This window comes from Pelophylax lessonae (assembly GCF_965119305.1).
Source record: "Pelophylax lessonae genome assembly, chromosome: 6".
Taxonomy (NCBI): Eukaryota; Metazoa; Chordata; class Amphibia; order Anura; family Ranidae; genus Pelophylax; species Pelophylax lessonae.
The window spans coordinates 313,340,625-313,359,203 of record NC_138773.1 but is presented as its reverse complement, the minus strand read 5'-3'; the positions used below and the strand labels follow the sequence as shown (position 1 = coordinate 313,359,203).

Genomic DNA, 18,579 nt, shown 5'->3' with positions numbered 1-18,579 from the left:
ACCACAACTAGTCTGAGGGCCCAGCACATAAATGTCCGGTGATTGATCCGTCCTGGAGATGTAGTCGGTGTGTGCACTAATCTCAGTAATGCTTTCTGTCTTTCAGAAACATGAGGACGGCCAAGCTCTGCTAGACCTAGTATTCAAGTTTCTCGATCTCACCGAGAGGGACTATTTTGGATTGCAGTTGGCTGACGATTCCTCGGAGAACCCTGTGAGTCCTGTTCATTCTCCTACAAGTGAAATCCAAAACTTTGTTGGAGGGGGGGGGGGGGGGGACTGTCTTCTTGATCTAAAAATGTTATGAAAATGCAAAATGAACACTTGTGTTTAAAGTGGTTGTAAACCTCAGACATGAAATATGAACAAAGCCTAACCCTCTATAGCAAGGCTTGACAAATTTCTTTTGAATTTAGGAGCCAGCTAAAAAAGTTAGGAGCCTTTTTTTTTTTTTTTTTTTTTTTTGAACCACTTCTGGACCGGAAGATTTTCCCCCTTATGAACAGGCGATATTTTTACGATTCTGCACTGCATTAGTTTAACGGACAATTGTGCGGTCGTGCGACACTGTACCTGAATAAATAAAATTGATGTCCTTTTTTTTCCCACAAATAGAGCTTTCTTTTGGTGGTATTTGATCACCTCTGCGATTAAAAAAAGGGTGACAATTCTGCAAAAAAAATATATATATATTTTTCACTTTCTGCTATATAACATTCTCAAAAAAAAATTAAAAATCAAAATTTTTTTAACATTCTAGGCCAATTTGTTTTCTGCTACATTTTTTGGTAAAATAAAATCGCGATAAGCTTATTTTGATTGGTTTTCGCAAAAGTTATTGTGTCTACTAACTACCCGAAAGATTTGTCATTTTTATTGTTTGGGTTTTTTTCTTTTTTACAAGTAAAGGGAGGCGATCTGCGATTTTTAGCAGGACTGCGACATTGCAGCGGACAGATCGGACCCCTAACTGACATTTTTAACACTTTTGGGGGTACCAGTGACATTACTACAGTAATCAGTGCTAAAAATATGCACTGTTACTGTAATAATAACACTGGCAGGGAAGGGGATAACACTGTGGGTGATCAAGGGGTTAAATGTGAGCCTTGGGGAGTGATTCTAACTGTGGGGGGGGTGGCTTGTGAAATGATCATAGAGACCTGTGATCCTATATAAAAAGATCACAGGCACTCTGTGATCATTCCAGAGAGAACGGTCGGCTGTGCTTATAACAACTGACCGTTCTTCTCTCTCAGCGGGGAGCGATCGCAGGTGGCAATTGGAGCCGCCTGCCCGCTGCATCGGAGTCCCCGCTGCCGAGTTGCAGGCGCACGTCCGACGTGGGTCTATGTCGTTTCGCGCAGGAGGTGCCGCCCTGCCGCAGTAAATCTGCGGTGGGCGGTCCGGAACCGGTTATACTAACAAAGCTTACAAGTGGAACATGTAACACGTCCCTGAAGGTGAACTTATCCTTTAACCCTTTAAATGCCAGAGCAGTTTTTGTGGTTTTTGCACACGTCTAAAAAAAATTATTTTAGGACTCAAGATTACATAAATCCCCCCCAAAACATAATATATGAAAGCAGACTAAACCCTAGAGCAGCCTTTCCCAACCAGGGTGCCTTCAGGTTTCTTCAGCGGTGCCTTGGCAAAATGCCTAAAAATTGTATACAAGCCAGGGAGTGGATCAAGTATGTGTTTTCATTGTGCACCATTGCAACCTACCAGCCTCCAAAAAAGCCTGTGCAGACACCCAACGTTGGCTGGTGGCCCTTATCAACCGATGATATCATCAGTTGATAAAACAGAGAAAACAGGCGCCTCTGAGTATAAACTGTGGAAGATTTAATGTAGCAGGACACAATAAAAATTCACATCAAAGTTTGTAGAATCAGGCACATAGGATCTCCGGTGTACGGGGTCTGTATGGGGCCGCCTTTTTAAGTCTTGTAATGCCGCATGTGTCATAGTCCTGTCCAGCAAGATGTAAAGATGGTGTGGAGGGAGGAATCTGAGGGCTGGACTGCAGGATGAGCCGCAACGTCTTCCGTGTATGAGTCACTGGCGTGGTTGCGATGCGTTTTGGAGCATGCACACTGCAGTAGGCTTCCAGAGCTTGAAAAGGAGCGCGTGCTGGCAGCCTACTACAGTGTGCATGCTCCAAAACGCGCCGCAAGCACGCCAGTGATGCATACACGGAAGACGTTGCGGCTCACCCTGCGGTCCAGCCCTCAGATTCGTCCCTCCACGCCATTCTTCACATCCTGCTGGACAGGACTATGACATGAGCGGCATTACAAGGCTTAAAAGGTGGCCCCATACAGACCCCGTACACCGGAGATCCCATGTGCCTGATTCTACAAACTTTGATGTGAGTTTTTATTGTGTCCTGCTACATTAAATCTTTTACAGTTTATACTCAGAGGCGCCTGTTTTCTCTGTTTTATTGCATGTTTGGAGATTGCTTCCTCCCCCCTCCAGCCTGGCCCTGAGTCTAGAGACTGTGCCCCATCTTTCATATGGACAATCAAGGAAGTCTTCAAGACTGCTCTATGGACAATATTCAGTCGTAACATGTTCCCTGCTTGCGCCACTATGTATTCTTTGTTTCATCAGTTGATAAGGAGGATGTTGGGTGCCTGCACAGGGCTTTCAGGAGGCTGGCGGCCCTTATCAACCGATGGCATCAGGGATGTTTACATTCCTTGTGAAAGCAATAAAAGTGATCAGAAATGTTTTTTAAAGGGACAGTGTAAAAAAAATAAAATAAAATGAGAGAATAGAACACATTATAGTGCATTACCAGGGCAAAAGACTGCTTTATTATAAGACATGCACCAACAAGCGAACACACAATACTTACAGGCCTCTCAGACCTGGAGCTGTGCCCGGTGGCGTCCCTGCCAAAAGTTCTGGCCCAATGCGTTTTGTCTACCTTTGTCTCTGTCTCTTGATGACGTCAATTGACGAAATATGTTGGGACGTGTTTTTGGACTTGTCAGCTGAATTTTGCAGAATCTGACATTTCCAGGAGTGTACATTTCCTGGTACTGTGTCAGGTTCTGTGACCTGTAACAGGGCCCCTACGTCACCACAGTGACCTGTAACGAGTAGGTGAAAGACATGGGTGACCAGGAAATCAGCCTTCTCTTCAGCGTTGGGTTCTGCACTATCTTCTTCTGGGGGCTTCTCTTTATTACCACAGAGCGGGGGGGGGGGGGGAGCAGGTGAGGCAAAAATCCATTGTCTTCTTTGCAGGGGCATGTTATTTTGGAAGACTGATTTTATTGATTTGAAGGTGAACTGTGAGATAGTTTCCAAAACGTCCCCATTACTGCTTTTACTCAATAAAAACACGCATGTCATTTTTTTTAATCTTGCATAAGTATGTAAATTATCCTATAAATGTACTGTATATGACGTGATCGCCAGGCATAGTGGGAAGGGACCAATGATCCGCCACTCAGTCACAATAGTCATGATGGGTCGTACAGATCAGGAGTTCCCTGGCCTGTCAGTCTCAGTATGAGGCCATGGTGGATCAGACAGACCTGGAGTCTCCTGGCCTGTCAATCACAGCATGAGGTCATGGTGAGTCAGAAGGACTAGGAGTTCCCTGGTCTGTCGTCCAAATCATGGTGGGTCCTACAAACCTGAAGTCTCCTGGCCTATCAGTCACAGTATGGGGGGTCAAAAAGACCAGGAGTCTCCTGGTATGTCAGTCAAGGTAAGAGGTCAGGGTGGGTCGGACGGATCAGAAGTCTCCCGGCCTGTCAATCAAGGTATAAGGTAATGGCGGGTCAGAGGGACCAGGAGTCTCCCTGGCTTTTCAGTCAAGTTATGAGGTCATGGTGGGTCAAAAAGACCCGGAGTCTCCAGGTATGTCAGTCAAAGTAAGAGGTCAGGGTGGGTCGGACGGATCAGAAGTCTCCTGGCCTGTCAATCAAGTTATAAGGTCATGGTGGATCGGAGGGAACAGGAGTCTCCTGGCTTTTCAGTCAAGTTATGAGGTCATGGTGGGTCGAAGGGACCAGGAGTCTCCTGGCTTTTCAGTCAAGTTATGAGGTCATGGTGGATCGGAGGGACCAGGAGTTTCCTGGCTTTTCAGTCAAGTTATGAGGTCATGGTGGATCGGAGGGACCAGGAGTCTCCTGCCCTTTCAGGCAAGTTATGAGGTCATGGTGGGTCAGAGGGACCAGGAGTCTCCTGGCCTTTCAGTCAAGTTATGAGGTCATGATGGGTCAGAGGGACCAGGAGTCTCCTGGCCTTTCAGTCATTGGTTATGTTGGGTAGTGCCCCCTGACAGCGACGGGGTTTAATTTTTGCCTTTCCAGCTAAAGGGGATCATTTGAGGGGCAAAAAAAACCGAGCTCCACCACGTGCTTTTACAACACCCCAACCGCTGCAGCGAGCCAGAGATAACAGCTAGACACCTCCAGGAAAACAGCTGAGGTTATTTCCAAGAAACAAGTACACCAGGTGACCAGGATCTGTGTCTTCTCATGTTCATTTGGACACCTTCATTCTCACTAGTTCTGTGTTTTTTTTTTCCTTTCCTCGCCTATCCAGAGGTGGCTGGACCCAAACAAGCCAATCAGAAAGCAGCTGAAAAGTGAGTAACAAAACATGTGAGCCTTGTTCTCTGTGCGTTTAACCCATGGCTTTCCACATTATTACCCGGCTTTGTCTTTTCTAGGGGGGTCTCCGCACGGTCTGAATTTCAGGGTGAAGTTTTTTATCTCTGACTCCAGCAAACTGCAGGAAGAATACACCAGGTAGGGGGCGCTCTCTAAAATCAAGCAGATATGTGAATTCAAGTGATATTTTTAGGATGATGTGGAGGGTAGCAGCTCCTGTTTTTTGCTCCTTTTATCCCATTTTGTAGAATTTGCTCAGCGGTGTCTCACTTCCAATGAAAATCCTAAGCGTTTTTTTTTTTTTTTTAATTAATTCTCCTTACATTGGTGGTCACTGAGAAGAATGTCCCTTACATTGGTGGTCAGTGAGAAGAATGTCCCTTACATTGGTGGTCAGTGGGAAGAATGTCCCTTACATTGGTGGTCAGTGGGAAGAATGTCCCTTACATTGGTGGTCAGTGGGAAGAATGTCCCTTACATTGCTGGTCAGTTGGAAGAATGTCCCTTACATTGGTGGTCAGTGGGAGGAATGCCTCTTACTTTGGTGGTCAGTGGGAAGAATTTCCCTTACATTGATGGTCAGTGGAAAGAAATCCCCTTACATTAGTGGTCAGTGGGAAGAATGTCCCTTACATTTGTGGTCAGTGGGAAGAAATCCCCTTACAATGGTGGTCAGTGGGAAGAATGTCCCTTACATTGGTGGTCAGTGGGAAGAATTCCCCTTACGTTGGTTGTCAGTGGGAAGAATTCCCCTTATGTTGGTTGTCAGTGGGAAGAATGTCCCTTACATTGGTGGTCAGTGGGAAGAATTCCCCTTACGTTGGTTGTCAGTGGGAAGAATTCCCCTTATGTTGGTTGTCAGTGGGAAGAATTCCCCTTACGTTGGTGGTCAGCGGGAAGAATGCTCCTTACATTGGAGGTCAGTGGGAAGAATGTTCCTTACATTGGAGGTCAGTGGGAAGAATGTCCCTTACATTGGTGGTCAGTGGGAAGAATGCTCCTTACATTGGTGGTCAGTGGGAATAAATCCCCTTACGTTGGTGGTCAGTGGGAATAAATCCCCTTACGTTGGTGGTCAGTGGGAAGAAATCCCCTTACGTTGGTGGTCAGTGGGAAGAATTCCCCTTACATTGGTGGTCAGTGGAAAGAATGTCCCTTTCATTGGTGGTCAGTGGGAAGAATGCCCCTTACATTGGTGGTCAGTGGGAATAAATCCCCTTACATTGGTGGTCAGTGGGAATAAATCCCCTTACGTTGGTGGTCAGTGGGAAGAAATCCCCTTACGTTGGTGGTCAGTGGGAAGAATGTCCCTTACATTGGTGGTCCACCCTTACAGAGAATAATAAAGATAATTTTCATGCTGTTTTCTATGCCAAGTGATTTTTGGCCCCAGAACTATGCAGACCCCATTGAGCCACAGCTCAAGCAACCCTAGCGACCTCAGGAGGAACCTTGGTTGAGAATGGCTGCTCTAGAGAGTTTAAAATTCCCAGGAGGTCAGCAGTTCCTGAAATGCTGAGACCACCACAATCATTCCACAACTTGCCCAGTCTAACATTTGCCCAGACAACAAGTGGATTCTTTGACCATGTTTGCAGGTGAACCCAATAAAGTGGCTGCTGAGCCAAGCTTTTCACTGCAGGAAGGTGCCGCCACCCATCACAGCAACAGATCAGTTCATCTGAAGACCTTTTATATGCGTCCGGACGTTGCGAAGGATGAAAAATGTAATCGGCAAAGCAGAATCCTGGGGCTGTATTTGCCAGCTGTCAAAAAAAGTCTACCCACCCACCATCATCTCCATTTATCTCGGTCACCTTTTCTTAGCGATAGATGCGTGTAATGTGGTGGATCGCATGATGGCTAATAACACAACCGTCTGCTTTGTTCGCTGTTCTGGGCTGCCGCCAGTTTCCTGGTTACAGGATGAATACATGTTGTCTTCCCCAAGGTCTTGTGCTGAGCGATCGCGGCGTCTCATGGGGAGGATTGTCTATAGCGCTTCATATATGTCACACCGCCGGAGCTTCTCATTTGTGTCTGGCGTATTGCAGTTTTCATCGGCCCGGCGGGGGGTCTTTGCAGCAGCTTTTTATGGCTTCTCATTATAGCCGGGAACAGAGGAGGATACAGAATGTCTTCTGAGATGGGAAGAGGGGGCGAATTTTAACACCAGAATCCTAAGCCCTCCTGGTCATCCATCATTTTATCTTCCGGAAAAACACTCCTGTGGGACTTGACTTGGCATATTTAATAAAACACTTTGAAATGCTCTACACCAGTGGTTGTCAAGTTATGAGGGAGCCCCCAATGTGGCTCCTGACGTCACCAAAGGGGCCACACATAATGTTCCATATTGTAGAGAAAAGACAGGCGCCACTCTAAGTGCAGTAGGAAGGTTTATATATGTTAATATACACCAATATACTCACAATTGAGCAAGTATGGAGGGCAACATATTGTATGTAATCATGTCCGTCCGTAAGAAGAGTTCGTCGGGATGTCTCCGGCAGTCTCTAGTACTTCCTGGTGACTGGGACGCAGGGGTAACATCTGGCGGCATTTCCTGGTCGTGACGTGATGACGTGATGGCGTGATGGCGTGATGACGTGATGACGTGATGACGTGATGGCGTGATGGCGTGATGACGTGATGGCGTGATGACGTGATAGCGTGATGACGTGACAGCGTGATGACGTAGGCCTAGACTAGAGACTGCCGGAGACATCCTGACGAACTCTTCTTACAGACGGACATGATTACATACAATATGTTGCCCTCCATACTTGCTCAATTGTGAGTATATTGGTGTATATTGGCATGCTTTATTAATCCTTCCTACTGCACTTAGAGTGGCGCCTGTCTTTTCTCTACAGCATCCCTCAAGTTTCTCTTCTTACTTGTGGCAGAGCAGCCTTCAGTGCCAAGGACTTTTATATACATATGGACTTGGATATGGACTCTTTCATGTGTATTAGACACTTTAATTGTGTAAGGTAGAAACCGCTGGCTTTCTTTTTCACTTGCGCCAGTATACTGATATGTTGTTCATAATGTTCCATATATAGACCGGAGACCTCATAAGAGCAGTGATGGCAAACCTTGGCACCCAAGATGTATTGAAACTACATTTCCCATGTTGCTCATGCACTCTGCTCTGCAGTGTAGCTGAGCATCATGGGAAATGGAGTTCCAAAACATCTGGGGGGGGCCAAGGTTTGCCATCACTCTCATAGAGGAAATGAGGGTCAGAGAGTGAGGACAGGATACATTGTTGGCGGGAAACATGCTACAGAAGACAATACCAAACTGGGAACTTTACATGAGTATAGTGGAGTAGAGATCAATGCTATTTCTGTAATAAAACCACTTTCTGATCGCAATACTTATAAATAGGTTGCGGTTTTCAAGTGGTTTACCGGGGTTATGGCTGAAGCTGACAGCCATAACCTCGGTATTTTTTATTTTTTCTCCCAGCCGGCATTTGGCTTTCCCTTGAAAGTGGTCTGAGCTGCCCATTAGCTGCTGGATCGCTTTCAGAAGCGGCGGGAGGGGAAAGTCCCAGCTCAACTCACCAACCAGTCTGCTTACCAACTGAATTAACCTTTCCAACAGTAGGTGTTAAACAAGGGTTTAGTTAGCACACATTGGCAAATGCATGCACCCACCCTTCCTTACATCACAATGCACCCCCTTACCTTGTGCTACTGCCAGGAAGAAGATGCATTTGGATCTGGGAAGAAGAAAGTGCATGGGCAGGAGGGGGACCAGAGGAGGGCTGGAGTCCGCTTACAGAGTCTGCTGAATGCTGAGACCAGGGGAGGCAGAGACAAGGGGGTGTTGTGGCTATTGTGGAGAGGTGCAGGATCTGTAGGAGGAGTTCTGCCCTCCTCTCTGCTGCAGAGTGCTGAGAAGGGGGGTGGGCAAAGACCAGCCTTTCTGCTGCACAGGATCTGGCAAAGGAGTTCTGTCCTCTCTGCTGCCAACTACTGAGACAAGGTGGGGGCAGAGACAAGGGGGGTGCCGCAGCTGCAGGAGAGGTGCAAGGGCCACATGAAATAGCCTGGGGGGCCGCATTTGGCCCACGGGCCTTGTGTTTGACACCTGTGCGTGTTTGCATTGAAGTCAATGGGGGGGGGGCGTATTTGCATTGAAGTCAATGTTTGGCGTATTTGCATTGAAGTCAATGGATGGCGCATTTGCATTTGAAGTCAATGTTGGGTGTATTTGCATTGAAGTCAATAGATGGCATATTTGCATTTTAAGTCAATGTTGGGCGTATTTGCATTGAAGTCAATGGGGGACGTATTTGCATTGAAGTCAATAGATGGCATATTTGCATTTTACGTCAATGTTGGGCGTATTTGCATTGAAGTCAATGGGGGGTGTATTTGCATTGAAGTCAGTAGATGGCATATTTGCATTTTAAGTCAATGGGGGGCGTATTTGCATTGAAGTCAATGGGGAGGCGTATTTGCATTGAAGTCAATGGGGAGGTGTATTTGCATTGAAGTCAATAGAGGGCATATTTGCATTTTAAGTCAATGTTGGGCGTATTTGCATTGAAGTCAATGGGGGACGTATTTGCATTGAAGTCAATAGGGGGCGTATTTGTATTGAAGTCAATAGATGGTGTATCTGCATTTTAAGTCATTGTTGGGCGTATTTGCATTGAAGTCAATGGGGGGTGTATTTGCATTGAAGTCAATGGGGGGTGTATTTGCATTGAAGTCAATAGATGGCATATTTGCATTTTAAGTCAATGTTGGGCGTATTTGCATTGAAGTCAATGGGGGGCGTATTTGCATTGAAGTCAATGGGGGGCGTATTTGCATTGAAGTCAATGGGGGGCGTATTTGCATTGAAGTCAATGGGGGGCGTATTTGCATTGAAGTCAATGGGGGGGGGCGTATTTGCATTGAAGTCAATGGGGGGCGTATTTGCATTTTAAGTCAATGTTGGGGGTATTTGCATTGAAGTCAATGTAGCGAGATTTTGCATTGAAGCCAATAGGACACGATTTTGCATTGAAATCAACAGGGGGCAGTTGTGGAGAGAGAGTCAAAATCACACCTGTACTGAAATCGCACAGAATGACATTGCGATTTCAGTGCACAAAGATGTGAACCCAGGGGCCAGGAAATTTCTGGTCGCCACGATAACCTGGCACCTTGGATTCGTCAAGCCCTGGACACATGAATGAATGCCATTCGCAAAGTAAAAATGATTGTTTAAAACAGTGATCATCACTTGAATAGGCAGTTATAGCGTTAAAAAACCCCCAAAAAATCCAGATCACCTCCCTAGAGCAGTGCAGTGTTACTGCAGTGGGGTGCAGAGATTGTAATTAGACTTCCAATGGCAAAATCATCAGTTAAATCCTACAGGATGATACATGGGATGTTTCCAGGACCTTTGTGATGGCAAAGAGCGTCACAATGATCTCTGGTGAGTGTTTGTTTCTTTTTGAGTCCTAATTGCATACAATATGTCCCCGTTATATAGCTCCGTTGAGGACAGAAATGTTTGAGTCCTTGAAACGCGTTGTGTTTTTTTAAAAATATTTTCTTGTTTTTAAAGATTTTGCACTCTTGGATCTTTGGTTTGGCATTCATTAGACTTTTTACATGTGGATGGTAACTCTTGGGTAGATAGGGGGGCAGCAAGTTTTTTGTGGAGAACGGCTTCACCAGAGCTGTTACCCCCGATACCAACCAACTTTCTTCAACCATGAATCCAGCGCCTCCGATATACATGTACCAGACCAGCGTTATCTTAGCAGTGTTTGTTTTACAGAGCCACCCACCCCCCCCCCCCCCCCCCCAACATGGTTTTATTACGTGTTAATCCTGCCGGTAGATCTGTTATTTTTCCATTTCCTCATCATGTCTCTCTCTCTCCTTTTTTTAGGTACCTTTATTTTCTGCAGATTAAACAGGACATTCTCACTGGGAGGTAATTCAAATTAAATATTTTATAAAATGTTTATTACAGCAAATCTCTAAACCTCCCCACCTCACCCCTCTGCATACCACATGGTGGGTTCTAGCGTTGTCCTCTCTGAATTCTGCCCCCCCCCCTACTCTGTTTTGTACTGCCATCTTCTTGTATGATGTCATCGGCTCTCCCGGGTCCAGCCGCCAGACCTCACGGTAATGCGCTGCTAGGCCCGCCCCCTCCTCCTTTCCTAACGAAGGGCTATATCTGCTGAGATATGTGACATGCATATCCCAGGAGGCACAGCGGGTATAATGTACATCATTCACCTAGGCAAGTGACGTCTTCAGGAGGCCTGCTGGCTCTTCCGGGTTCAGCTGCCGGACCTCACGATGATGGGCAGCTAGGCCCGCCCCTCCTTCTTTCTTAATGAAGGGCTATATCTGCTGATATGTGACATGTATATCCAAGGAGGCACAGCAGTTATAATGCAAAAAACTGGGGTTCCCCTACTTGGGACTTTTAAGGCACATAAAGATAAGAAAAATGGATAAATAGAAAAATAATAAATGTTATTAAATATAACAATGATGGGTTAAAAAGACATGTGCAAGCATATAAAGGGCAGAAGGAAATAACTCCTATCGCTAGAACTTTGAAACCCGACAGGTTTCGAAGGCAAAATGCTTGCTCCTGCACAGCAGTTATAATGTACATCATTCACCTAGGCAAGTGACGTCATCAGGAGGCCTGCTGGCTCTTCTGGGTTCAGCTGCCAGACCTCACGATGATGGGCAGCTAGGCCCGCCCCCTCCTTCTTTCTTAACAAAGGGCTATATCTGCTGAGATATGTGACGTGCATATCCCAGGAGGCACAGCGGGTATAATGTACATCACTCACCTTGGCAAGTGATGTCATCAGGAGGCCTGCTGGCTCTTCCGGGTTCAGCTGCCGGACCTCACGATGATGGACTGCTAGCTCACAGTGTGCAGTGAAATCAGAGTAAGCCATTTCAGTCTAGGAGAGAAGCCGATACAACCGTGTAAGACTGAAGGAGAGGTCAAAGGTCAGATTTAATGATCTCATTCATTGTGAAGTGAGTCCTGCGTTCTTTGTTTTTTGTTTATTTCCTGCGGGTTGATTAATTGGGTTCCATGCAGACGGCCTCATAATGCTCCGCAATGCAGCTGCTTGGCATCCCATTGAAAATGAGGGCGTTTGCTTCCGGAATTCCTCACTTTGTGAATGGAGCGTCAGTTTTATTCTCTCCATCCAGCAGGTTATGGGGATTCCTCCGCTCTTCTCTCACTGTCTCCTTGTTTTATCTTTCAGGTTGCCGTGTCCTTATAGTACTGCCACCCTGCTGGCTTCCTACGCAGTTCAATGTAAGCTTCAATACCACACCATGTAATGTCATTTCACACATGACTGTCATTTTCCTTAACCACTTCAGCTCAGGAAGATTTACCCCCCTTCAGGCTATTTTTTTTTTTTGGGATACGGCACTGCGTTACTTTAACTGACAATTGCGCGGACTTGGAGGCGCCTACGTAGGAAAACATTGCTTGCTATGCACATGCTAGAAATTTCCCTGCACTTGAGAGTGAAAGCAGAAATTCTAGGCCTAGTATTCATGATTACTTTTAAACTTGTAGAGGCTTTTTTAACCAGTTCTGGACCGGTAGGTTTTACCCCCCCCCCCCCCGGCCATTTTTTTTGCGATACGGCACTGCGTTATTTTAACTGACAATTGTGCTGTCCTGCAACGCTGTACCCAAATAAAATTGATTGTCCTTTTTTTTTTCCCCCCCACAAATGGAGTTTCTCTTACGTCCTCCGACAGTCGCCGCCTCTTCATATTCGTCACATATGGGGTATTAGACTTTGCTCCGAAGGAGTAGCTAGGCAACAGAATATGTTAACAATAAAGCTTTAACATATCCCACCCTCAAGGGGTGGTCCCCTCAGTCAATACCCTCCTACTTCCTGCAACCATATCTCAGTTTTAATGTCTAGCTTGTCAGGAGTGGCTGGCTCTCTCTGTGCTGGGACTTTTTGTCCCAGACTCTTTCTTCTTTTTGATATTTTGTTTGAGTTTTCTCTCTACCTTTACTTAGCTGTTATTTTTGTCAGCATTAGTTAGTTCTTCGGACGAAGAGGATCATGCGGACTGGGTCTCGGGCTGATCCCCCTGGTCGCAGGTCGTGGGTCAGTGGCTTCCCAGTCTGCCATCGAGCGTTCAGCCAGGTAACGCTCCTGGCACAGTGAACGACCCATCCCTGTTCGGTGCAGGGATGATTGGTGAGGTGGCTACCTCACCGGACGCTGTGCGGTTTCTGAACCGCCATTGTGTGCGTCTTGAATTGCGACTCTCCCTGCCTCATGTGCAGCGGCTTGTTCGCCTGTGCGGGTTCCCCACGCCATGTGAGGTAAGTGTATCTATGTGGGGACCTGTCTGTCTGGGGGGGGTCTCAGTCTGGGACTGTGTAACCTGCCTTTAATCACACTGCTTGTCTCCCTATCTCTCGGCTGCATGCTGTGGGCTGCAAGGGGGGGGGGGGAGCTGTATGACACTGAGTATGTCAGGCTGGGCAGTGTGAGGAGCTGTGTGCTGTGGGGCATGTTTTTAATGGCATGTTGGGGCATATACAGCGATCGCTGCGGCGATCTAACATGTATCCATATAATGGGATAATATTGTGTGTGATTTTATGCACTGTGGAGCGGCGATTTCGGCGCCAAACGACGCCATTTTACCGGCGCCCGCTCCGGCCGCATGGTTTACATGCACGGCGGCCATTTTCTTGTAGCCTCCATAGGCTTACATAGAGCGCCCTGGCAGCATCACTTCCTCTCTCCTGGAAGCACCGATCGAGGCAGCAGCAGCAGCGGAGTCTCCTCAGGTTTTATCCTTCTATTCCTGTGTTCCATTGCCTGTATTCAGTCTGTATATTCCCTGTGGGGGTCTCATTGTGCCTGAGTGTGGTGCGGTGGGCTGCGCTTGCCGCGCTTGCTGTAAGGGGGCAGTTAACCCTTGGTTGTCTGGCATACAGGGGCAATGGATTCTCAGGAGGGCAAGTTTCCCACAGTATTGGTGGAAAGCCAGGGGACCGCTGTTTCCCCCCCAGGGGGGGATTTAGCCACTATTGTGGCTGGCCTTGCTGCACAGGTGCAAATGCTGGTGGCTGCTCAATCTACTAAACGGCCCAGAGTTGCTCTGTCCTCTGATTCTGAGGGTGAAGGTGATGGGGCTGTTCTGGCGGGGACCCCCCTATCGGGGTCCCGCTCCTCTCTTGATCTAGTGGGGTCTGAGGTAGAGGCTGAAGTTGAGGGGGTTGATAATTCTCCCCCTGGCTCGCCTGAAGAGCTTGCAATCATGGATGAGTTGATTGCTTCCATTAAGCAGACGCTACGTTTGCAGGACGGGGTGTGTCCCCCAGCTGCCTTGGCGGCTTATGAGACGCAGAGAAAACGCAGGACGCCGCAGGTTTTTCCCTGCAATGCTGATTTTCAGCGCGCTGTTAAGGACCAATGGCGCGATTTGCGCAAGCCTTTTGCGGTACCAAGTAAATTTAAGCTGCGTTATCCTTTCTCGCCTGCCACTGATGAACGGTGGTGTGTGCCTCCGCCAGTGGATCATGCTATTGCGGTTTTGAACAAAGCCACTGCGATCCCTGCAGAGGGATCCCCTGTTTTCCGTGATGCCACGGATAGGAGACTGGAGTCTCTTGCCCGTCATACTTATTCTGTTACGGGTTCTATGCTTAAGGCTCTGTTTGCTTCTCTCATGGCGGCCCAGGCGATCGCAAGTTGGACGCAGATGCTTAGGCGCGTCCTAGTGGCCGATTCGGCCTCGGCGGCGACCCTGGATATGGTGGATCAGATCCACCAGGGTGTCATGTATCTGTGTGATGCGGACCTGGACCTGATTCCGTTGGCCGCGCGTGTGCACAGCGTGGCGGTGTTGTCTCGCCGCCTGGTTTGGTTGAAATGTTGGTCGGTGGACCAATCTTCACGTAAAACCTTAGCCAATCTGCCTTATGATGGGTCTCGCCTTTTTGGGGAGTCCCTGGATGTGTTGATTAAGGGGATTACCGGGGGTAAGAGCACTCTCTTGCCCCATTTCCCCAAGGCTAAGGGGGCTTCTGGGAAGAAGCATGCTCATTTTCGGCCCCCTCAGGGGTCCTTTCGTGCCTTTCGGCCGCACTACAAGGGCAAACCGTTCAAGGGCCAAGGCTCTCAGAAGAAGCCCTGGTCTGGGAAACAGAAGTCCGGTCAATCCGGACCTGCGGCCCATAACAGTTCGGCCTGAAGGGGCGCCCTCACCCAGTTTTGGGGTGGGGGGACGCTTGCTCGGTTTTCTTCAGCCCTGGTTGGCCCGTGTGAGGGACAGATGGGTTCTGGAAATCGTTCGATCTGGTTACAAGATCGAGTTTCTCTCTCGGCCGGAGAGCAGATTTTTTCCCTCAAATCTTCAACTGTCTCCAGAGCGCCTGCGGGATCTGCACCTGGCGGTGCGGGACCTGAGGGCTCAGGGAGTGGTGGTTCCGGTGCCTCATCGGGACAGATTTCGGGGGTTTTATTCCAATCTGTTCACCGTGCCCAGGAAGGAGGGCAAGGTTCGTCCGATTCTGGACTTGAAAGCTCTGAACCGCTCTGTGCGAGTTCGCAAGTTCCGCATGGAATCCCTGCGCTCGGTGGTGGCTGCCCTGGTTCCGGGGGAATTCATGGCCTCCATCGATTTGAAGGATGCGTACCTTCACATCCCCATATTCGAGGGTCATCAGAAGTACCTTCGATTTGCCATTGCGGAGGATCACTACCAGTTTGTGGCGTTGCCCTTTGGGCTCGCCTCGGCTCCGCGGGTCTTCACCAAGGTGCTTGCACCGGTTCTGGCATTATTGAGAGCCCAGGGCATTTCTGTCCTGGGGTATCTGGACGACATTCTGGTTCGGTCTGCGACCAGACAGGGTCTGGAGAAGGACCTGTCTGTCACAATGCAAACTCTGCAGGAGTTCGGTTGGACGATAAATGTTCCAAAGTCGACACTGAGTCCGTCGGTTCGTCTCCCCTATCTGGGAATGATACTGGACTCGGTGCAGGCGAAGGTCTTCCTGCCGGAAGACAAACTCAGGACTCTTCAGGAGGAAGTCGGGTCCCTCAGGGACGTTCCACACTCGTCTCTGCGGACGGGTATGAGATGTCTGGGATTGATGGTCTCGGCCTTCGAGGCGATTCCTTTCGCGCAGTTTCACACGCGGGGTCTCCAAGCGGAGATCCTGTCCAGGTGGGACGGGCGACCTCAATCTCTGGATCTTCAGATCTCGTTGAGTCATCGCACCAGGGAAAACCTTCTGTGGTGGCTCCAGTCCCCGTTGGTGTCCGGGGGCAAGTCGTTTCGTCCGATCTCGTGGACGATAATCACCACGGATGCCAGCCTGTCGGGCTGGGGTGGTGTTCTGGGCGTTCTGTCCGTCCAGGGGACCTGGTCGGAGGGGGAGTCTTCCCTTCCGATCAACATTCTGGAATTGCGTGCGATAAGGCTCTGTCTTCATCGCTGGACGGACCGGCTGCAGGGCTGCCCGGTTCGGGTGCAGACGGACAATGCCACGGCGGTGGCCTACATCAACCACCAAGGGGGCACCAGGAGTGCCCGAGCGGCTCGAGAAGTGGCCGACATTCTGTCTTGGGCCGAGACTCATGTCCCGGCGATAACGGCGGTTCACATTCCGGGAGTGGAGAACTGGCAGGCGGACTATCTGAGTCGCCAGACCCTGGATCAGGGGGAATGGTCTCTCCACCCGGCTGTCTTCCAGATGTTGTGCGCGAAGTGGGGTCTTCCAGATGTGGACCTGTTCGCGTCTCGCCTCAACTACAAGGTGAAGAGGTTCGTGGCAAGGACGCGCGACCCTCGGGCAGACGCGTCGGACGCGTTAGTGGCCCCGTGGCATCAGTACAGGCTGATGTACGCGTTTCCACCGATTCAGTTGCTGTCCAGGTTCCTTCGCAGGTTGCACTCGGAACGCAGCACGGTGATTCTTGTGGCACCGGACTGGCCTCGCCGGTCCTGGTACGCAGACCTCGTGAATCTGGCGGTCGACGCTCCTTGGCGTCTGCCTCTTCGAGACGATCTACTGTCTCAAGGACCGATTTACCATCCTGCTTTACAGTCGCTGGCTTTGACGGCCTGGCTGTTGAGACCGAGGTCCTGAAGGAGAAGGGTCTCTCTCCAGAGGTCGTTCATACTTTGATCAACGCGAGGAAGTCTTCCTCGGGGAAGGTTTATTACCGTACTTGGAAGGCCTATTTTGCCTGGTGTGAGTCCAGGGGGTTTTCACCCCGCACGTACTCGGTTTCCCGTGTGCTGTCTTTCCTTCAGACGGGTGTCGATCAGCGTTTGGCGCTGGCTACGATTAAGGGTCAGGTGTCGGCGCTGGCCGTTCTGTTTCAACGTCCCGTGGCTTCCAACTCCTTGGTTGGCACTTTTATTCAGGGTGTGCGGCATCTGGTTCCTCCTAGGAGGGATCCTTTGCCCCCTTGGGACTTGAATCTAGTTCTATCTGTGTTACAACGTGCTCCTTTTGAACAGCTCAGGGAGATCTCGTTGTCTATGTTGTCCAAAAAGGTCGCCTTTTTGGTAGCGATCACTTCGGCTCGCAGAGTGTCGGAACTGGCGGCTTTGTCCTGCAAGTCTCCGTACCTGGTTGTTCATTTGGATAAGGTGGTCTTGCGACCTAATCCTTCTTTTCTACCGAAACGAGTTTCGGAATTCCATCTTAACGAGGATATTGTTTTGCCTTCGTTGTGCACGAAGCCTAAACATCCGAAGGAGGTGAGATTGCACTCTCTGGATGTTGTTCGGGCGATAAGGGTTTACCTTAAATCGACTGAGTCTTTTCGTAAGACTGACTCCTTGTTTGTTCTTCCAGAGGGTCCTCGGAAGGGCATGGCGGCTTCCGCCTCTACCATTGCCAAATGGATCAGGCAGACCATTGAACAGGCCTATGCCTTGCAGGGGAAGGTTCCCCCTGTGCCTGTGAAGGCGCACTCTACTAGATCACTGAGTACGTCTTGGGCCTGCCGTCATGGGGCTTCTGTAGCCCAGGTGTGTAAGGCGGCGACTTGGTCGACCGTACACACTTTCACAAAATTCTACAAAGTAGATGTTCAGGCATCGGCGGATGCTTCCTTTGGCCGCAAGGTTCTTAGTGCGGCTGTTCCATTGGGTCCCTTGTTGGGGACTCCTGGCTGTTGGGATAGTTTTTTTGTATCCACTGGTTTTTTTTTTTTTGTCTTTTCCTGGGTTGTTGCTCCTGTTGAGCACTTATTTTTGCTGTTGCCCAGCTGGTTTCCTTCCTTTGGTAAGGTTCCTTTCTTTGATGTGGAGACTGCGTTGCCTTTCGGCGCGGATGCGTTTCCCACCCCTCATGTTTGCACTGCTTTGGGACGTCCCCATATGTGACGAATATGAAGAGGCGGCGACTGTCGGAGGACGTAAGAGAAAACGGAATTTTTGTAAAATCTTACCTGTAAAATTCCTTTCTCTGAGTCCTCCGACAGTCGCCGCCCCCGCCCCTCTTTTGGGGTTTGAATGTATACTCTACTGCTATTCCACTAAAACTGAGATATGGTTGCAGGAAGTAGGAGGGTATTGACTGAGGGGACCACCCCTTGAGGGTGGGATATGTTAAAGCTTTATTGTTAACATATTCTGTTGCCTAGCTACTCCTTCGGAGCAAAGTCTAATACCCCATATGTGACGAATATGAAGAGGCGGCGACTGTCGGAGGACTCAGAGAAAGGAATTTTACAGGTAAGATTTTACAAAAATTCCGTTTTTCTTTGGTGGTATTTGATCAACTCTGTGATTTTTTATTTATTTTTTGTAAAAAAAAAAAAAAAAAGCGACAATTTTGAAAAAAACAAACAATATTTCTCTATCGTTCATTGACAGACGCAGCTCCTTATCTTCTTAGACCGTTGGGTTATGCTCCTCCCATT

The 18,579-nt window shown here is 48.7% G+C and overlaps 1 protein-coding gene across 2 annotated transcripts in view; it reads left to right on the top strand.

The window, feature by feature from the left end:
* Positions 1-18,579, top strand: part of PTPN4 (protein tyrosine phosphatase non-receptor type 4) — a 215,690-nt gene that overhangs the window by 53,773 nt on the left and 143,338 nt on the right. For both annotated transcript variants that reach the window (XM_082261048.1, XM_082261049.1), the window contains exons 3-7: positions 107-214; positions 4,573-4,615; positions 4,700-4,778; positions 10,551-10,595; positions 11,911-11,963. In XM_082261048.1, the coding sequence (XP_082117174.1) occupies positions 107-214; positions 4,573-4,615; positions 4,700-4,778; positions 10,551-10,595; positions 11,911-11,963 (328 nt within the window). The remainder of the gene's footprint in view (positions 1-106; positions 215-4,572; positions 4,616-4,699; positions 4,779-10,550; positions 10,596-11,910; positions 11,964-18,579) is intronic.